At 37.0% G+C, this 18,279-nt stretch overlaps 1 protein-coding gene across 2 annotated transcripts in view; it reads right to left on the reverse strand.

Annotated features, from left to right (window-relative positions):
• The window catches only part of LOC142347854 (GTP-binding protein 1-like), a 74,396-nt gene extending 57,936 nt beyond the window's left edge, over nt 1-16,460 (reverse strand). Inside the window, exon 1 of one of the 2 annotated variants that reach the window (XM_075398989.1) lies at nt 16,348-16,460. In XM_075398989.1, the coding sequence (XP_075255104.1) occupies nt 16,348-16,370 (23 nt within the window). In that variant the 5' untranslated portion in view covers nt 16,371-16,460. Of the gene's footprint in view, nt 1-8,446; nt 8,581-16,347 lie in introns of those variants that run through there. The other variant, XM_075398988.1, reaches the window with a different exon arrangement.
• Nucleotides 16,461-18,279: the final 1,819 nt, after the last annotated feature.

Consider the following 18,279-nt stretch of genomic DNA (forward strand, 5'->3'; position numbering starts at 1 on the left):
TAAAACTTAATCGTTTCTTTCGGTTTTCTGTTAATCGAAAGCGTACTTGTACAAGTTTAGTAACTTCACAATACATCTCTAAGGATCTGAAATCATACTCAATCTAGCTTCAATTTATTGGATTTAAATTAGTTTGGTGACTAGTAAAGTAGTGATCAACCAATCAATAATTAGGTTAAGTTAGGTTAACGGACTGGAGGACAGCACCGAGTCCAGGACAAGATCAAGACGATTGATTTCTCAGAGTATTAATCGGCCAAGCTCCTTCCAGGAGACCGCATAGTGAAGCCACTCTGAGGGTAGGCCTGCCTGCTCGTAGAAGACTTGGCAAGTTAAGTTAACCCATGTAGTATGGAATGGTGAACCAAGTAGACAATTAAAAAGGTCTGCAGTAACCTGAAGTACCTGATGGGCAATGTCTTAACGTTCTATCAAGTTGGTTAATATTCGTCTGGTTGGGTTGTGGAGTGAACACCGACGAGCTCTTCGCGTCATCTACTATTTGTTTTAAGTATATTGGTTGATCGATTAATTAGAAAGTGAATTGAGGACCTGGTATAATTCTCAATCTTAGAGTCACCAATTTATTTCATTTTGTAAAGCATTTCTTAGAAGCTAAAATATCATATAACATAGAAAGGCATTACCAACATATTTTAATAACATTATTATTAGCAATTGACTACAGTTCTATAGCGCTTGAAAATACTTTCTTTAGGACTTGAACAGAGGGCCTGGTATAACCCCTCAGTCTCGTTAAGAGTAGTAGGTTTTGTGAAGTTACTATCCAGTCCAGTAGTTTTCTCTAAGATAGATTCTAGGAACCATTGTGGAATTGTGAATAGGGTAAAACCTCCACCCTAAATATTCAGATTCTATATTGGCGACCACAGAGGGATTCTTCTGATTAGAAGATAGTTTTATTGATTTTTCATTCTTGAGGAACTACGTTTTCCGTCCGACCTTGTGTTTTTGAAATTGGTTCTTTGTGACTACGTTTTTTGAAATTGGTTCTTCACCATCGGAATCCAGAAGGATTCCGAGGGTGAAAAATAAATCAAAAGACAGGAAGCTACCTTAACAAGGAACAGAGATGACAGATGCCACCTCCAAAATCCCGCCAGCCTTCCAGCGGAGGGGAGAGAGCTTGACAAGCTGGGCAGACAGGGCAGTAAAAGTGCCGGAAAACGGACGCAAACATCAGCACTCCAGAACTGGATCGCCTCGCTAGCTGGTTGTTTTTGGAGGGACTTAGAGACGAACAACTCAGGCGACATTTGAGAGAGATGCCTTATATTGGATTATCTGTAACCCTAGGCAAGGCTATCGATTTGACCATGGAGCAAGCACAAGACGACTCGGGCAAGTGGAGCACTACGGCCATCGTCCATACTACTCCAAACAGACCTCAAGATGCTGGAAGCTGTGATGACTTAGGCGCGACCCAGCTCGTAGATGAGAGCTTCAGCAGTACGGATATTTTCCGAATGCTAGAGCTACTCCTCAAAGAACAACAGCAGCTTCGGGAGGACATGCACAGGTTGCTTCGAGGGCAACAGAATCTCATTGAACAGCAGCAAACAGCAGCAAGAACAATAGTGCGTTGCAGCAAGTGCAAGCAAATCGGCCACTACAGTAGAGATTGCGCCCAAGCTACATAGAGAAGTTGAGACCAGAGTAAAAGAATTGTAAACCGGACGTCCAGTTATTCATAGAAACTTTCTAAAATGCAACATAAAATAGACTGCTTATAATTTGTTGTTTGGTGCTGGTTGAAAATCTAGTCACTCAATTGTTGTTTTTTTTGTTAAATTCGTTTTAGTTGTTGCTCTTACATTTATTCAAAATAAACGAATTTAAAGAAAAAATTTCGAAAAATTTTCTCTGGAAAGGACCGTAAGCAATCAAAACGAGACGTTTTTTTTAAAAAAAAAGAAAAAAAACTTTTTAGCAACAACAAAATCCAGGAGCATTACAAACCACTTGTAAATTGTTTAAAAAAAATAATGACAATTTTTTTTTCGAACAATTTTTCTATCAAGGTATTGTTTCGTTAGGCAAAAGAAACAAAGAAGTTATCACTTATTTTTTTTCCAAAATGTTCTCCAAACCAAATTTAATAAGAGAAGTTGTTTTTTTTCTCCTAGGTTCTATGCTCTGGAGACGATTGCAGGGCCAGTGAAATACAACGAGGGAATCAGTTCAACTCTTTGGATTAGTATACATTTTTTTGAACTCGAATAAGCGACACTTATCAAAAAAAATTGGAAGCGAATTTCGATCTTAAAAACAAAAAAAAGAAATCCCAAACCGCAAAATAGAAACTGGATTACTCGGGTATGTAACAAGGCATTCCGAATTCATTTTAAAATTTTTTGAACCGTGGAAAAAAATCAGCAGTATGCGGTACATTCGAACATTGTTCACACTGATCAGAGTACTTTTTCTCCCAGTACTGAACCTTTTATTTTAATCTGCCAGAATTTAACATCGTTGTTAATAAATGCTAGTTTTAATAGCGCGAAATTAAATTGGGTTCTTTTTATTTGGATGATACTACTCCGCTAATGCAACGGTTTAGGAAATAAACAATTCCTCAGAGATACGGGGTAACAACTGGCAAAAAAAACAAAAAAAAACAAAGATAGCAAAACTTCTGCAGTTTTGCTAGATATACAAAAAAAGACCTCTTGCAGAACTCTGTATTATTCCTTCTAAATATATAGAGAGAATATTACTCAATCAATTGGCGCAGTAACCAACCTAATTGATTAGATGCTTAAATTTCATTTGATTATATTTGAGTGAACGGTACGACTGTAGAAGAACATGCACTCTCCAATAAAAATCTCTCATCATTTCTTCATCTACAACCGTGGCTACGAATTTACACAGTTGACTTAGGATTTCTTTGAACAAAGTTAAGGGAAACAAACAACATGTTCAGAGGATCAACTTTACCTCCACCCAGTATTATATCAACCTTGCATTAACTCGCACCTTCAGTGTGACGGTTGAGGCATTCGATTGGTCCACTACATTACATCAGTTGTAATACTCCACCTTATGATGGAGGCCCAAACAAAGCTGACCGACCAGACTTCCTGTCTTGTCGTCTGATCACTGGAGACTTCTGTTCGTGACGCAAGCAAGATGATATACACAAAGAAAACAACATACCACGAGGTTGATTACAGAGCAGACTAAAACGAAGTCCTAGGTGGATCCAACTTCATAACAAATGGCGATTCCAAGACCTCATCATGGATGCGTGCATTCCTGCATCCAACCCATTTGACTATGGAGAAACCTTATACTTTGAACAAAAAAGCGAGGTCCGATGGAGAATCCGCCCACTGATCGAATCAGAGATGCTGGGAAGACAACTCATACGGAAGAAAGGCTAGACATTTTAGAGAGAATGCAAACCAAAAGACTCAAGTCCAATAAAAATTTTGTACCGCAAAATATGGTGATGGTGCTTTTATATACATTTACTTTATACTCCAATTTCACTGTACTGTACTATTCAGGAGAATAGTTTAGTCCGGATGGGTGGGATGTAGGATTGGAAAGTTAAACTTAAGTATTTTTCGGAGAAGAACCAAATTAATACTGACCTTGAATTATTCCCAACACAAAAGCGAATTCTAAAGTTGAAACTGTACAAAGATATTAATGGTAAAGAAATTTAAACTGATGAGAATGGTTGAATAAGTAAATATTGACTCTGATAAAGATTATATCATGGATTGAACACCAAAATTCTCACCCACGTAATATTGGATTAGAAACCCAAATTAGGGGCCTAAGTTATCAAAGTCATGAATGACCTTCTGAAAACTTTTCCCAAAAAGGGTATTTTTCTCACAAAGATTCGGAACATTTGGTAAAAATAGGACTAAACTATCATAACCAAACATAGATTAGCAGTATATATACGGCTCAATTTTAGCCAATTTGGAGAGAGAACAATTTGTGCGAATAATTGTTGTGTTGCGTGATGTGTAACCAAAATCAGTCTGAAAATAGTTATATTGTCGTGATAATCGATATTTCGGAGTGAGTTAACAGATCTCTGTCGTGGTACTGAACTTGTAATAATTGTTGAAACTAGTATACCCTGGTAATTATACTTTTCGTTAATTTAACTTAGCAAATTTTCAACTACTTTCTCTTTTTGGACCTTTTCTTATAAATTAGTAGAGTTTAAACTGGTATCTAGTAGATATTTGTTAAACACTTTGATACGTGGCACTCATAGGCATTTGTAACTAGTTGTTTTGAAGGAACCATAGTCTTGTAATAATTAGGACTGGGTAAAACTTAATCGTTTCTTTCGGTTTTCTGTTAATCGAAAGCGTACTTGTACAAGTTTAGTAACTTCACAATACATCTCTAAGGATCTGAAATCATACTCAATCTAGCTTCAATTTATTGGATTTAAATTAGTTTGGTGACTAGTAAAGTAGTGATCAACCAATCAATAATTAGGTTAAGTTAGGTTAACGGACTGGAGGACAGCACCGAGTCCAGGACAACATCAAGACGATTGATTTCTCAGAGTATTAATCGGCCAAGCTCCTTCCAGGAGACCGCATAGTGAAGCCACTCTGAGGGTAGGCCTGCCTGCTCGTAGAGGACTTGGCAAGTTAAGTTAACCCATATAGTATGGAATGGTGAACCAAGTAGACAATTAAAAAGGTCTGCAGTAACCTGAAGTACCTGATGGGCAATGTCTTAACGTTCTATCAAGTTGGTTAATATTCGTCTGGTTGGGTTGTGGAGTTCACCGACAAGCTCTTCACGTCATCTACTATTTGTTTTAAGTATATTGGTTGATCGATTAATTAGAAAGTGAATTGAGGACCTGGTAAAATTCTCAATCTTAGAGTCACCAATTTATTTCATTTTGTAAAGCATTTCTTAGAAGCTAAAATATCATATAACATAGAAAGGCATTACCAACATATTTTAATAACATTATTATTAGCAATTGACTACAGTTCTATAGCGCCTGAAAATACTTTCTTTAGGACTTGAACAGAGGGCCTGGTATAACCCTTCAGTCTCGTTAAGAGTAGTAGGTTTTGTGAAGTTACGATCCAGTCCAGTAGTTTTCTCTAAGATAGATTCTAGGAACCATTGTGGAATTGTGAATAGGGTAAAACCTCCACCCTAAATATTCAAAAATCGCGACGACGAAAAAAAAAAACCAAGGGAAGCTATCGCTGTGCGGCTATTAAAAAAACGTTTGTCTTTTCGAAATTATATGATTCAATGAAATCTAATGGATTTCATTGAATTATGTTTTCGAGAAGACAAACGTTTTTTTGTAACTTTGTCCTTTTTGGGCTTTTTTCTCTGCTTGTTACCTCTCATCAAAGACTGGTCCCATGTTTTATCTAGCGAAAAACAAGCTAGTTCGTTGAAATCCATTAGATATCAACTGAAACTTTAAATAGATTTATTTTTGATTTGTAGTATAAAATGAAGACTGAGACCTGTCAGTTTCCGGAATGTGTCGTAAAACCACAAATATAAACGTCAAATTGAGACGAAAAACAAATTTCGTTAAATTTTGCAATAAAATGGCGTCAAAGCCGTTGAAACCATAATCCAATCAGTAAAAATTCAGATATCGTCAATTGCGTCTTCTTCAAAACTCAATAGGGAGATATCTGACAGCTGAATAATAAGACAGACTGGGTAACACGCTTTGAAAAAAGAACAAAAAGGGAGAAGTTTAAAAATACATTTATCTTAAAAATTTTCGAAAACTATTGATTTCAAAGGCATCGAAGTATTAGATAGCAACTGAAACCACTGAGTAGGGTTCCTGTTTCCCAAAAAGGCATTGGGATTTGCCACTAACTAGTGTCATAGATCTTCAAAAATAACGATAAATAGACAAAAGTCAAAAACTAAACTTCTATTTTGCAAAGAAACTGATATTGATGGCGTAAAACAATAAGCATTACACTAAAAACCTCAGATTTGTTCAATTGTGTCTTTCGTTAACACGAATAAGTCAATATTCAATTTGTGGGTAAGGAGACAAGATAACATGTAGACAAAAAAGGCCAAGTTCAAATTTAAAAAATATCTTTATATATCTTTTAAAACATTTGATTCCAAAGTCAAGAAGAACTTAAGCTATCAAATGCAATCAGCAAAATCTTCTTCCAAAGCCAGCCGCTATGACCTGTATTGACTTCACAAAGAATGACAAACAAAGACCAAAATCAAACAACAATTTAATCTTTTGCAAAAAACCGGTATCGAAGCCGTTAAAACAATAAGCGATCCACCAAAAAAGCCGTATGTTCAATTGTGTTTATCTTCGTCAAAAATAAGTTCAAAAAAGCCTATATTTATTGTGAATAGGTAACATATAGGTAAAATAAAGAGCGAAATGTGAATTTGAAAAAAAAATCTATTCTTTTTAAAAAATTTGATTTCCAAGTCGTGGAAAAATTAGCAATCAACCATAATCCGTGCATAGGTTCTTTTTTTCATCCATAGGAAGACGCTATGATCTGTAATTATCAACAATTTGTCAAATGACTACAAAAAGAACGACAAATAACGACCAAAAACAAAAAAATTCATTAAACTCTTCTAGTACACAGAGTCTTAGCAGTTAAAATAATAATCTATTCGCCGACAAACCAATGTGTTCAAATGTGCTTTCCTTTAAAAAAGTGTCCTTTAAACTGTCCAAAAGTGACAAGAGCGTAAAAAGAAACTGAATGACGGCAAAATGTCCAAAAATTATAAATTTTGTACGAAAACTTTAAGTATCAAAGCAGAAAAACGATTACTTAAAAAGTAAGGTCACCATAAGTGATAAATTTTTATCGATTAGAAACCCGATGTGACCTGTGTTTGCTGACATTCAGCTAGAAAATGACTAAGAAAAAAATGAAAGCCGAAAGCTCAATAAATCATTGTTCATTTTTAAAAAATGTATTTTTAAAAGTCAAAACGAGCATAGGCTTTCGACTAAAAGCAAAAAATGTTTCCTTGAAACTCTCTCGGAAAGAAATCAGTTGGACCTGTTATTAATATAATTAGTTTCTTCAGTTATCAACGTAAAAAAGGAGGAAACGCGAACATTTAAAAAAAACATCGACGGATTACAATCAGTTTTTTTTTGAACTTAGATCAGTTTTTTTTGAACTTAGATTTTTTGAACTAAGAAACGATTAGATCAAATCTAATTTGGCTGTTGCCGTTTGTCTATGGAAAAAACGTAATTGTTCCAAACCTTATGGATATTGATTATTTGACAAAAAGTCTCTATCAAACAGAAGTCATGCATTTTGCTTAATTAAAGAGTTAAATTACGAATAACCGGCAATTGTTTAATTCAAGTACAATCTGAAAGGATCCACAATTAAAACTAGCCTGTCTCTAAGTCACCAAAATTTGTGTCATCAATTATTAGGTGTAAAAATACTGTGATTTTATACAAATTTGACCACAAAAGCCTTTTTCGAGACATTTTTAATGGAAAGACTGAAATTTAACAAATTTAGCGAAAACTTTGGCCAAAAAATTGAACCAAACAGTTGAGAACACTATTGTGTTTAGAGGTAAGACGAACAACGTTATCCTTACCAATTTTAACATATTTTTAGCAAAATTGGCAATAAGATTGCATAAGAATACGGAAAATGCGAACAGACACAACGAAAATCAGTCAAATGTTCACAAAACTTTAATCCTCGATAACTGTGTGGAAAAAATGAAAATCAGGAAACTCTTTAGATACAATTTTACTAAATTCAGTGATATTTTTATTATCAATTTAAGTAAATTTTAGCAAAATTGCAAATTACAAATTCAATTACAAATTTTAGCCAAATTGAGGCAAAATTTTGTCAAAAATAGGGAAAATGTGAACAAAACAACGGATTTCTGTCGACTATTCACAAAACTTTAAACCATTCTTTTCAATTGCACATTCTACGCTGGACAGGCTTGCTAATGATATCACTCACAACCCTCTACGACAAATATATCGATCGGCGAAAATTGTCTGAACAAAAAAAAACTGTCTGTTCGATCGGCGAAAATTGTCTGAGTATATAGTTCCTCCCCCACTAAAGTGGGTCGGAACAACTACAAACCAACACTGTGTCTAGCATTCCTCTAATCCGTGCGTAAAGAAATTTTTTCAACCGTCTCTGAGTATCACCCTTGTAAAACAAAAAATCAAGGACTGAAGATGCGTGTTCGTTCTAAACGTTGATGGTACGTTAAAAAAAATTTTCGTATTGATTATGCTAAACGTATTCTGGCAGTTTTTTTGCTAGTACTTTGTAAATTTCTAATCGAATGTTTTCTGAATCTGATCCAATATTACCTGATCAGAGTCGTCGAAAGAAAGTTGCCAATAAGAGTTTAGTTAACAACTATTGAAGCTTTCGAAGTCAAAAACCTGATGATTAACAGAGTCGACGTCTCTGGATAAGTAGAGCAGATGTGACGTAACCATTTTTCATCAGGTCGGGTCTCAGTGAATTCTGCACAAAACACGATGGCTTCTAATGAGATCATTTTCCCAAAAGAAATATTGAGCTTTGCTAGTAAGTTGTTCGTTCCACGAGTAATGGCAATGCTTCGCTGCTATTTCAGTACCAGATTACGATTCGAAGTTCATTTTTCAAGGTTAATAATTCCATTTAAATGTCCAGATTTGTCAGTTTTAAATTGATATTGCAGTTTAGATCGGGATGTTGCACCATTCATCTTTCCTTTTTGCCCAGCACTTGTTACAATATTTTCAATATTTAAAAAAATGTTCTTATACAATTTTTTCCAATCTGTGATTTCTTTCGGTACTTTATTATTATTGCTGTTGTTGCACATTCGCAGCCCTTAGCTGTCGGGCTAAACGCACTAGTCGCTATTTTTAACTATGTTCCACTTATTTCTATATGCATTCACAGAAGATACGCCACGTATAGATATTGTATCTGAAAAATTGCCGTTAACAAAACTCTGCGCGAAATCTAGTCTAATTTTAGCCCATTTGTATTTTGCGATATCAATGTAATTTTCGATCCGATTTGCCAGTCTCATTTAACTGACTAAGAAGATTGGGTCTTTCATTTGCAGAAAAGGGTAATGGTAAAATGTTCAGAAGTTTAACTGACGTCGCGCGGCCACTTTTTTGTCCTGTAATTTATTTAACATCATTTCCTCTGTAAACGCATAGCTGCTGTAACTCTGATCTTGTTGCACTGACACGGCAGAATCCGTAGAGCGGTATTGGTAGAATCAACAATTTATAAAGTCCCACTTTTATAGATGTCTTGCCGTTCGCTGTTATCAATTGTTATTCAAAAAGAGGTAAAAATAATGCCCCTTCATAAAAGAGATGTGGGTCAACTCTGACGCGAAAAATCAACTCCTGTTAACTAAATAAATTTTAAAAAAGTAGTCAGCAACAGAATCGAAAAAATAAATCTACAGAGGCAATCACTAAATAGACAGCCAAAAGGAAAATCTTAAGCACCAAGACAGAACCGTTAGCAAGCATTAGTAGTATCCCTTCAGCGAGCATTGCTATCGACAGTCGCGCGTCGCCACAGTTAGCAGGATTCGCAAATGCATCCCACTTAACTTATTAAATAGTTTCAGTGAATTTTGAAAGTCCGGACAACAAAAATCTCTGCAAAAATTGAAAACTGTCACTCCTTTCTGCAGAGGATTAGGCCTCTCGCATGACTATTCAAAAGAAACCAGAGAACTCACAGAATTAAAGTTAGCTCGCGTAAGAGACGGCCATAATGCTGAACGTCTCATGCATTTCATTAGTTGACCTGCCTAAAGACTTGAAGTCCAGAGTAGACAAAAAAACATACTTCAGCCTGAACAATGATGGCTTCTGAGTAAAAGGATCGCGCAAGTTGGCTTCTGAGTAAAATGATCGCGCAAGTTCCTCCTACTCAACGTAAAAAGCTTAATTAATCCCCATAAGCGCAATAAATTAGTTGACTTTGTCTTGAAACATTCATTTCACTTGCTGTTAACAGAAACACGGCTCACAAGCGACGCCGGAAACCCAAAACTGCTTTTTATCTCAAATTGATTTTAGTACGGCTGACAAAAGGTCAAACCAAAAACGAAAAATCCAAACACGAAGGACGTTTGATATCAGTATCAACTAACGTCAGCTTTACTGACGTAGATATTCGTCGCCTTCCAGAAGCAGCTCAGGCCTCCCTTGTTAAAATAAACCAACCCGACCCAGTAGTAAAAGCTTTTTTATATCTCGCTACAAGGAAGGCCCCTATAGATCTCAAATCCGATACTAATATTCCTTACTCTATCAGTTTTAGCTAATGAAAAAATTCTCTTTGCGGGTGACTTTAACTTGACCGGGGTAGATTGGGAGGTATAGCAATAAAATGATGCTTATGAATACTCCTTGGCGAATACACTCATTTACGAAAACTAAAATCAAGATGTTGAATTTAACACCACTAAGTCATCATGTTTAGACTTAATTCTAGCCAACCATGACAATTTGATAACTTCATTCAACAGTTTAAACGACTTGGAAGACTACCCTTACCATTTTCTTATCGTCATAACTGGTGCATTGACAGATGCTAAAAAACAAAACGTTTACTGCAGCTACTTCAATTATGACTTTAATTACATTAACGAGCTCATAATGGACAATGGCTTTGAGCCGCACTATTAAAGCAGCTTAGATGAAAATACCAAATTTTGATAGGAATGGATCTTTCATCGTCTAATTGAAAAACTACGCCTCTTAATTGAAAAACTAAGACTTAACGAAGACAAGAACTCCCACCATTATATCATCAATATCTCAAATAACACAAACTGAGGAAATTAGGGCGTAAATCGGAAGGTTGCAATAACTTGTCACCTTAATTGGCCACCACACTAGTATAACTAGAAGATTAATGTAATAACTTGGCAGAAAGCAACTGACATTACAAGAAGTCATCTCACATAGAAACTGCTCTAGTATTCTTCAAACGCTTCAAATACTTGTACAGTTTTTTGAATATGACAAGTTACTACAAAAATTGCATAGAAAATAAAAAGTAACATAGAAAGAGGTTACAATAAAAAGTAACATAGAAAGAGAAAACTTTTAAAGTCATCGGACGAATTCTGCTTCCTATTGCTGTTCAATTTCTTCTTGGCTTTTGACAAAATTTAGCAACCCATATTAATTTAAAAAGTTGGCCAGCATGAATATACCAGCGAGACTTTTTACTTATCAATGATTACCCAAAAGAGAAAGCGTGAAGGTTGATGGCTATCAATTCGAGAACCTTTTGGACTCTTGCGGAGTTCCCCAAGGCTCTGTTATGAGACATGTCCTTTTCATACTCCCTGCTAAATTTAGTCTTTTCGCGCCTCTGTTTGCAGATGACTTAAAACTTATCCTTTGTTCAGGAATGACAATTTAGAATTTCTTCAAGTTGATTTGATGAAATTCTAAATTGTCACTTTTTACTTATCAATGATTACCCAAAAGAGAAAGCTTGAAGGTTGATGGCTATCAATTCGAGAACCTTTTGGACTCTTGCGGAGTTCCCCAAGGCTCTGTTATGAGACATGTCCTTTTCATACTCCCTGCTAAATTTAGTCTTTTCGCTACTCTGTTTGCAGATGACTTAAAACTTATCCGTTGTTCAGGAATGACAATTTAGAATTTCATCAAGTTGACCTAAACAACCTGCACAGTGGAGTGTCCAAAACTGTCTTCTTTTCAAATAAATGCGATTGTACTCTCTTTAGAAACTAATTCAATTGAAAAGAAGAAGAGTTGTCAAAGATCTAACAGTCGACTACTTAAACTGGACTGTAAATTTGAGAACCCGAAGAGCGAAAGCAATTGAAACTTTTTCACTCGAAGAAACACTAGCTGCCAAATTTCATATAAAACTAAAGTTCTTATATGCAGAGATGTTATCAACCCGTTACTAATGTTTGCCTCAAGGATACAAAACAGCTTCCTTGGTTACAAAGAAGCTATTTTCCGAAGGAACCTAATAACACCATTCTACTTCAAAGTCCTGAAAATCCTTATAATTTTCAACAGCATCGTGACAGGAAAGTACGACGTCGACTTGCGCACTTGTTACCTTATTCAATGAAGCGGACGGCGATCTAGGGTTAAACTGCCAGAGATACGATGCGAGGCACGCAGTCTCAATTTTTGGTACGGAACTGGATTTTGGGGGAACATCCTCCAAAATAACAAACTTTTTAGACCACAATGACATGAAAGAAATTAGAGAAAAAATAGTCGAGAGCGATTCCCCACAATGCACCACAGGCTATTTGAGCGTACGATTGAAACAAAAACTAAAACAGATATCTCGGTTTAATATTATTTTTACGACTAGGAAATTGAAAACATGATTACCTTCGCTAAGTCGAGTTTCGATAAAACCTGAAAACTTACACGGTTTTTGAAATTTCGGATCTTTTCCAATTGTGCCCCCCAGTACGTTATGCGCCCCCAGTTACAGAGCACGTGCTATCACATAAAAAATCACCATGTAAAAATATGACAAGTGCGTCTGGGGGTGCAAATAATATGCGGCAACTAAGCTGGGGGTAGAAACGGAGAAGATCCGAAATTTCTTAGTGGATGTGAATCTACCTATGTCGGTTAAACGTTTTGTCATACTACCACGAGAGTGACAGAGCACCAGATACTTGATTCACTGGTCGGTCAACACGTTAGCCACTGTTGTGGTTTGTCAAAGGCTTTTAATTGGCGTATCATTCACCAGTGCAGCGACACTGAAAAATTGATCAGCGTAGAGTCACTGCACATAAAGCAATGAAAACCAAAAATAAACAAGCGCGACAAATATCGGGTGCGAGAGCTGACACTCATGTATTAGTCTGACATGTGAGTCGCCTCGTTCAAAAATAGTTTAAGGAACACTATATGCAAAAAAAAACAAAATATCACGCTAATGTCGTAAAGCAGTCCCTGAAAAAATCAAAGTGAAAGATAGCGACATGTTTGGAAAGTTGAAAATCAAAGATTTTCTAAAGTTCTAAAAATTCGAGTTAGACCAGTTGACCAATTACAAGAAGTCAAAAATTTTAATCTTTATAATAATTGTAGATATATTTTTATTTTGGTTGAACACACTCGTAGAGTAAAATTGATGATAACTTGGCGATGCTAGTCATAGCAAAAACTTCTCTTTTAAATTTAGAATTAGACTAATTGGCTTTTACCTTTTTTAATTAAAAGCAAGGCTTCTAGACTCAATGTGCAAATTTTTGAAGGTAAATTATTATAATTATTATTATGACTTCGTGGATATGCCACTGGGATGTTATTCCCGCTGTTAGGTTCTAGGATGTGCACGAAAGTTTTCACAGATACAAATGAATGTCCATGTGCAAGGATTCTGCTCATTCCAATTCCTTTCCAAATAGCTCCACATGTATTCAATGAGTTTCCTCTTCAGCTGCTGCTCACAGAAGAAGTCCATCTTTTTCTGGATGACGTTCACTCGGAACCCCGTTCTGTACCAAAGTTCAATCTCTGAACCTCATATTTGGCCTCTGGGAGTGCCACTCTTTTCCTTCTGTCCACTCCAACAACTCGGATTTCTGAGAATTCTACATCATACTTGCCGCTCAAAAGGCTACTAAACATCAACAGATCTTTCAATACTTTAAAATAAAGTGGTGGTAGTAGATTCGATTTTAAAATAGCGTCCTTGTAGTCAATACTCCCGCAGATCCATCTCATTGCTTTCTTGTGGAAGGATTCCATGATCTGGTATTCAGATTTTGTAAGTTCCCAGCATTCCGATGAGAAGAGCAGGATTGGTGAAAGAATGGCTCTATACAAGTGTACTTTTGATTCCTGTGGTAAAGCCCTAGAAGTGTTTCGTCGCAGAAGGAACAGTGACTTCACTGCTTTGTCGACTCGGTGTTTAGCATGGTCTCCCCAGTTTAGATGCCGATTTACATTCAGACCAACATCTTTAACGAGGTCCTTACCTTCAATCGGGTTATTACCAAGCATGAACTGCATCTGGTTCAGAGTCTTTGGTTGATTTCCAACTTTGAATTCGGTTACAGAGCATTTCTAACTATTGAACAACAGATGATTTTGAGCACTTAAGAGAGCTTAAGTGAGAAGTGATTTATGTCCTCCTGTAGCTTCTGTACTGAGGTGTCATCTCCGTTGAATAACACCTTGAGATCATCTGCAAAGAGCAGGGCAAGTGAAGAAAAAACAACATTGGGAAGGTCATTTATGTATATCAAAAATAGCAGCGGGCCAAGGACAGATCCTTGGGGGACGCCTGCTGTGATCACGAGGGGTTCGCTTTTAACATTGTTGATTTTAACTTTTTGGGTTCTACCGCTTAAGTAGTCACGTACTAATTCAAATACTCCCTCAGACAAATCAAGTTGTAGTTATTTCCGTAGGAGCTGGCTGTGTTTGATCTTATCGAAGGCTTTCGAAAAGTGAAATAGGACAAGAAAGTTCACGGAATGTGCAGATCCAATCATTTTGTAGATTTGGGTCAAGCTGTAGAGTAATTGAACAACAACAGAACGTTTCGTTCAGAATCCGTATTGGTCATTACTTATCTCTGCTCCGAAGGTTTTCATCAGTGCTCGAAACATGAACTTCTCGAATAGTTTTGAGACTATGTTCAGCAGTGTCACAGGACGGTAGTTGGATACTTCTTTTCTATCATTGTCTTTGAATATGGGTGATACGATGCCAATTTTCCATTCCGACGGAAACTTCCTTAGTCGCTTGATGTTCGCAAACAGATTTTTCAACGATGAGACTACAATGTTGAAAGTTTTCTTCAGGAATACTGGTGGGATTTCATCGTTTCCGCGGCTTTTGTTTGGGTCTAATCGCTCCAGTTCAGCCCTGATCTCCGCTTCACTGGATTCCAGCTGGATGCTGCCAAAGCGATGTCCACTTGGAGGTTCGAAGTACTCGTAATCATCATCTGTTACAACAGATGCGAAATATGAATTGAAGAGTTTCGCTTTTTCTTCATCCGATCTTGCTTCACAGTTAGTGGCTTCTGATTGAATCATGGGTGGCAAGTTGTCTCTCTTCAAACTTTTCAAGTACTTGAATATTTTCTGCTTGTTTCTCGTGGCGAAGAGAGATTTCTCATACTCAGCTCGATTTCCGTCTTGCATTCTTTCAAAAATTTGCGACAGTAGTAATAACTTCCTTGATTGCTGAGAACCTTTGTTGGCAATTTTCCTTCGCTCTGTCGCCAGTTGGTTAAGATGATGAGAAGTTTCCTGGGTGATCCACGGTGGATAGCTTTGGCGTTTCTTCGTTCTTTTTGGGGTGTGCCTGTCAATCAGCTCGAATAACCATTTGTACCAAAGACTCGTATTGACGTCGATATTGCTATAGCAATAAGGCTGGAAAGGGTTTGCTTTCATCTCGGTAATAACGGAATCAAAACTGCATTTGCAGTAGCTATAGTACTCGCGATGTAGTCTCCTGCTTATCCTCTCCCTTATCGCCAGGTTCACCTCAACTGGGTGGTGGTCAGAAAACATGTCAAGGTGTGCAGGTGCAACACTGTTGATCAAGGAGTCCGTCGATGTGAATACTAAATCCAAGCATGATGATGCGGTGGTTTTAAAGTCTACGCATTGTTTCAGGCTGCTTTCAACGACCAGGTTGATAACTTTATTTTCATAGTCATTGGATGATTGATAGGCTCCCCAATCAGTTTCGGGCATGTTGAAATCTCCTGTTAGAATAAGATCTCCAATACAATGGCGTTCCAAGAAAGAGAAAATGTCCTCTATAGTTGGGTATATTTTGCCTGGGTATTTTTTGCCATAATAACCTCTATAGTTGGGTATTTTTTGCCTGTTCAAAATTATGGTTCCAATTCTATGTTATAACTCCCGGACACATACTCCCCGTGGAATTGCCAGAAAGCCATAATAATAAATATGAGTTTCACAATAGGCCGGAGCTTATCTTAGCATAAGATGTTCACGTAAATTTTTTTTCGTCGCTCAGCTCACCAGCTGTTCTTCTGGATCCCTGAGTCTGATGTTGAAGCTGAGTATACTTTTACGCTTAGCTCTATTATGAGTTTCAAACCTCAGCCGCCTAGGCTCTGTGCCCACCACGTGTGCTCTAGGGCCAGTGACCTAAGCCACTCTGGCAAAGCATAAAGCTAATTCGTATTACAAATAGTAAAAAATTTATATTACAATTCTTACAACCTGTTAATCCCGCGACAGTTGGAACATACAATTCAATGTCAAAAGATTCCGTTCTTTGATTAAATTAGAACTTACTTGTTCTTGGGCTGTGAAACCATGATACCGACTGTAACAAATTCGGTATAAGGTGATGGTTACTCGCTGATAATTTTTACTTGAAGAAACTAAAGCGATTGGAACAAATAACTGAGGCGCGCAGTACACAAACGAACAACATCATTACTATTTTTAGAACAAACGTCATTCACTACGCCTTACGCACAAAATCTGACGCAACGTTATACCCTGTTGAGGCAGATCACATACAATGGGAACACAGGCGTAAATATTGGCCGAAAAGAATATTAGCCGAAAATGAGACAGTAAACAATCGAATTTGAGAACGAAAAATGTTATTGCGAAAATAACCCGTCGGTCGTGACATTTTGCTTGATTCTGATAGATTCATATCAAGTCCCATACGCCGTTGAGGCATAGATTAATAGTTATTGCTCTATGTTGGGGTCAACGTGAAAAGTTCGAGTTCTGTCAAAACCTTTATGTGCCAGATAAATTGTCCATTTATTCACTGTGTGAGTTATCCGTATATATACACTTGATCAAACAGAACTCATCAAAACAGTTTGACTCCGAATGGATAATACCCAATGGTTAATAATATGATGACTTGATATCGTCATTCAGATGTCACTGTAGGCAGAACCGAGTTATTAAATAACAAGGGTAATGGTAAACGCCGTGATGGATACTTTTAATTAACTCTCCCGGCTATCACAACAGTGGCAAAATTTTCGCCATGGTTATGTTGATTATTCCACTGTTTCAGCACCACTGTTTCTTCTGTAAACAGTGGCACAAACTCAATTACATCAAGAAAAAATTATGAAGCAGTCTTTATAGTAACGAGAGCCGGTTTCTTACTCCTGTGACAAATGCTCATTCTACACTTCAACATTTTTTTTCTGGCCACTCCCCCCGTAAAGAGCATATTCTTCTATACTAATCCCACCAGCCTGCGACAACCGTTCTACCTTGCCCAGACCTATTTACACGGACTTTAAGCAAACCAAAAAGAAAAGAAGCGAAGTTGGAAATTTAAAAAACTTGCTCTTGAGTGTGAAAAATATTGAATACTCACCTCAAAAACAGTTTCCTTTAAACCTTTTCAGAAGAAACACAGTTTTAGAACACACCTCCGTCCAACAAACAAAATCTGATGCAACATTATACCCTGTTAACGCAGATCACATACAACGGGAGCGGTGGTCGAAATATTCGCCGAAAGGAATCTTAGCCGAAAAGGAGACATTAACCAATCGGAATTGAGAACGAACAAATGTTAATGCGAAGATAACATGTCGATCGTGATATTTTGTTAATTCTGATTAAAAAAAAACAAACTAGATTAAGAGATGCCCTTCCAAAAACTGGGTGAATATTTGCTGGTACAGTGCCCTCTCAGCACTACGTCTTCATTAAGCATTTTGCATTGTTGAAATCTACCAATAAGCTCTTAAGGAAAGAAAGCTATGGAAGAAAAACAAAAGAAAGACAGCATTAAAAAATAAACAGCTAATGACGCAAGTGGATGAGTCAAACTAGCATCCTCCCTTCTTCGACCACAGCTCCCATCCAAGTATCAGCAATTTCGCACCGCCTAAGCGTCCTTGACCAGCGGATGCAGAGGATGGAACTCCTCAGGAACAAAGCTGAATTTTTTCATTAGATATATGATATCAGCGTAGCTGTCTTCTTATCGCACAGAGAGCTTTGATGCCGGTAGTTTCAGCGCTTTTGAAGCTGATGGGCCAGCTCCTCCAGTGCATGCGAATACAAGCGGACATAAAGTTGCTTTCTCAACCTGTTATTCTTTGTTCATACTTGTTCTTTTTCAAAGATTCATGATACTTGTAGGCTTCGCTACTGCTTTCAGGGTAACTTTTCGCCAGCGGGTTGAAAGTTTTAACATCAAAATAGGTTTTATTGAACCTCGATTCCCAAAGTCCG

This window comes from Convolutriloba macropyga, chromosome 10 (genome assembly GCF_964194025.1).
Source record: "Convolutriloba macropyga chromosome 10, txConMacr16.3, whole genome shotgun sequence".
Classification (NCBI taxonomy): domain Eukaryota; kingdom Metazoa; phylum Xenacoelomorpha; order Acoela; family Convolutidae; genus Convolutriloba; species Convolutriloba macropyga.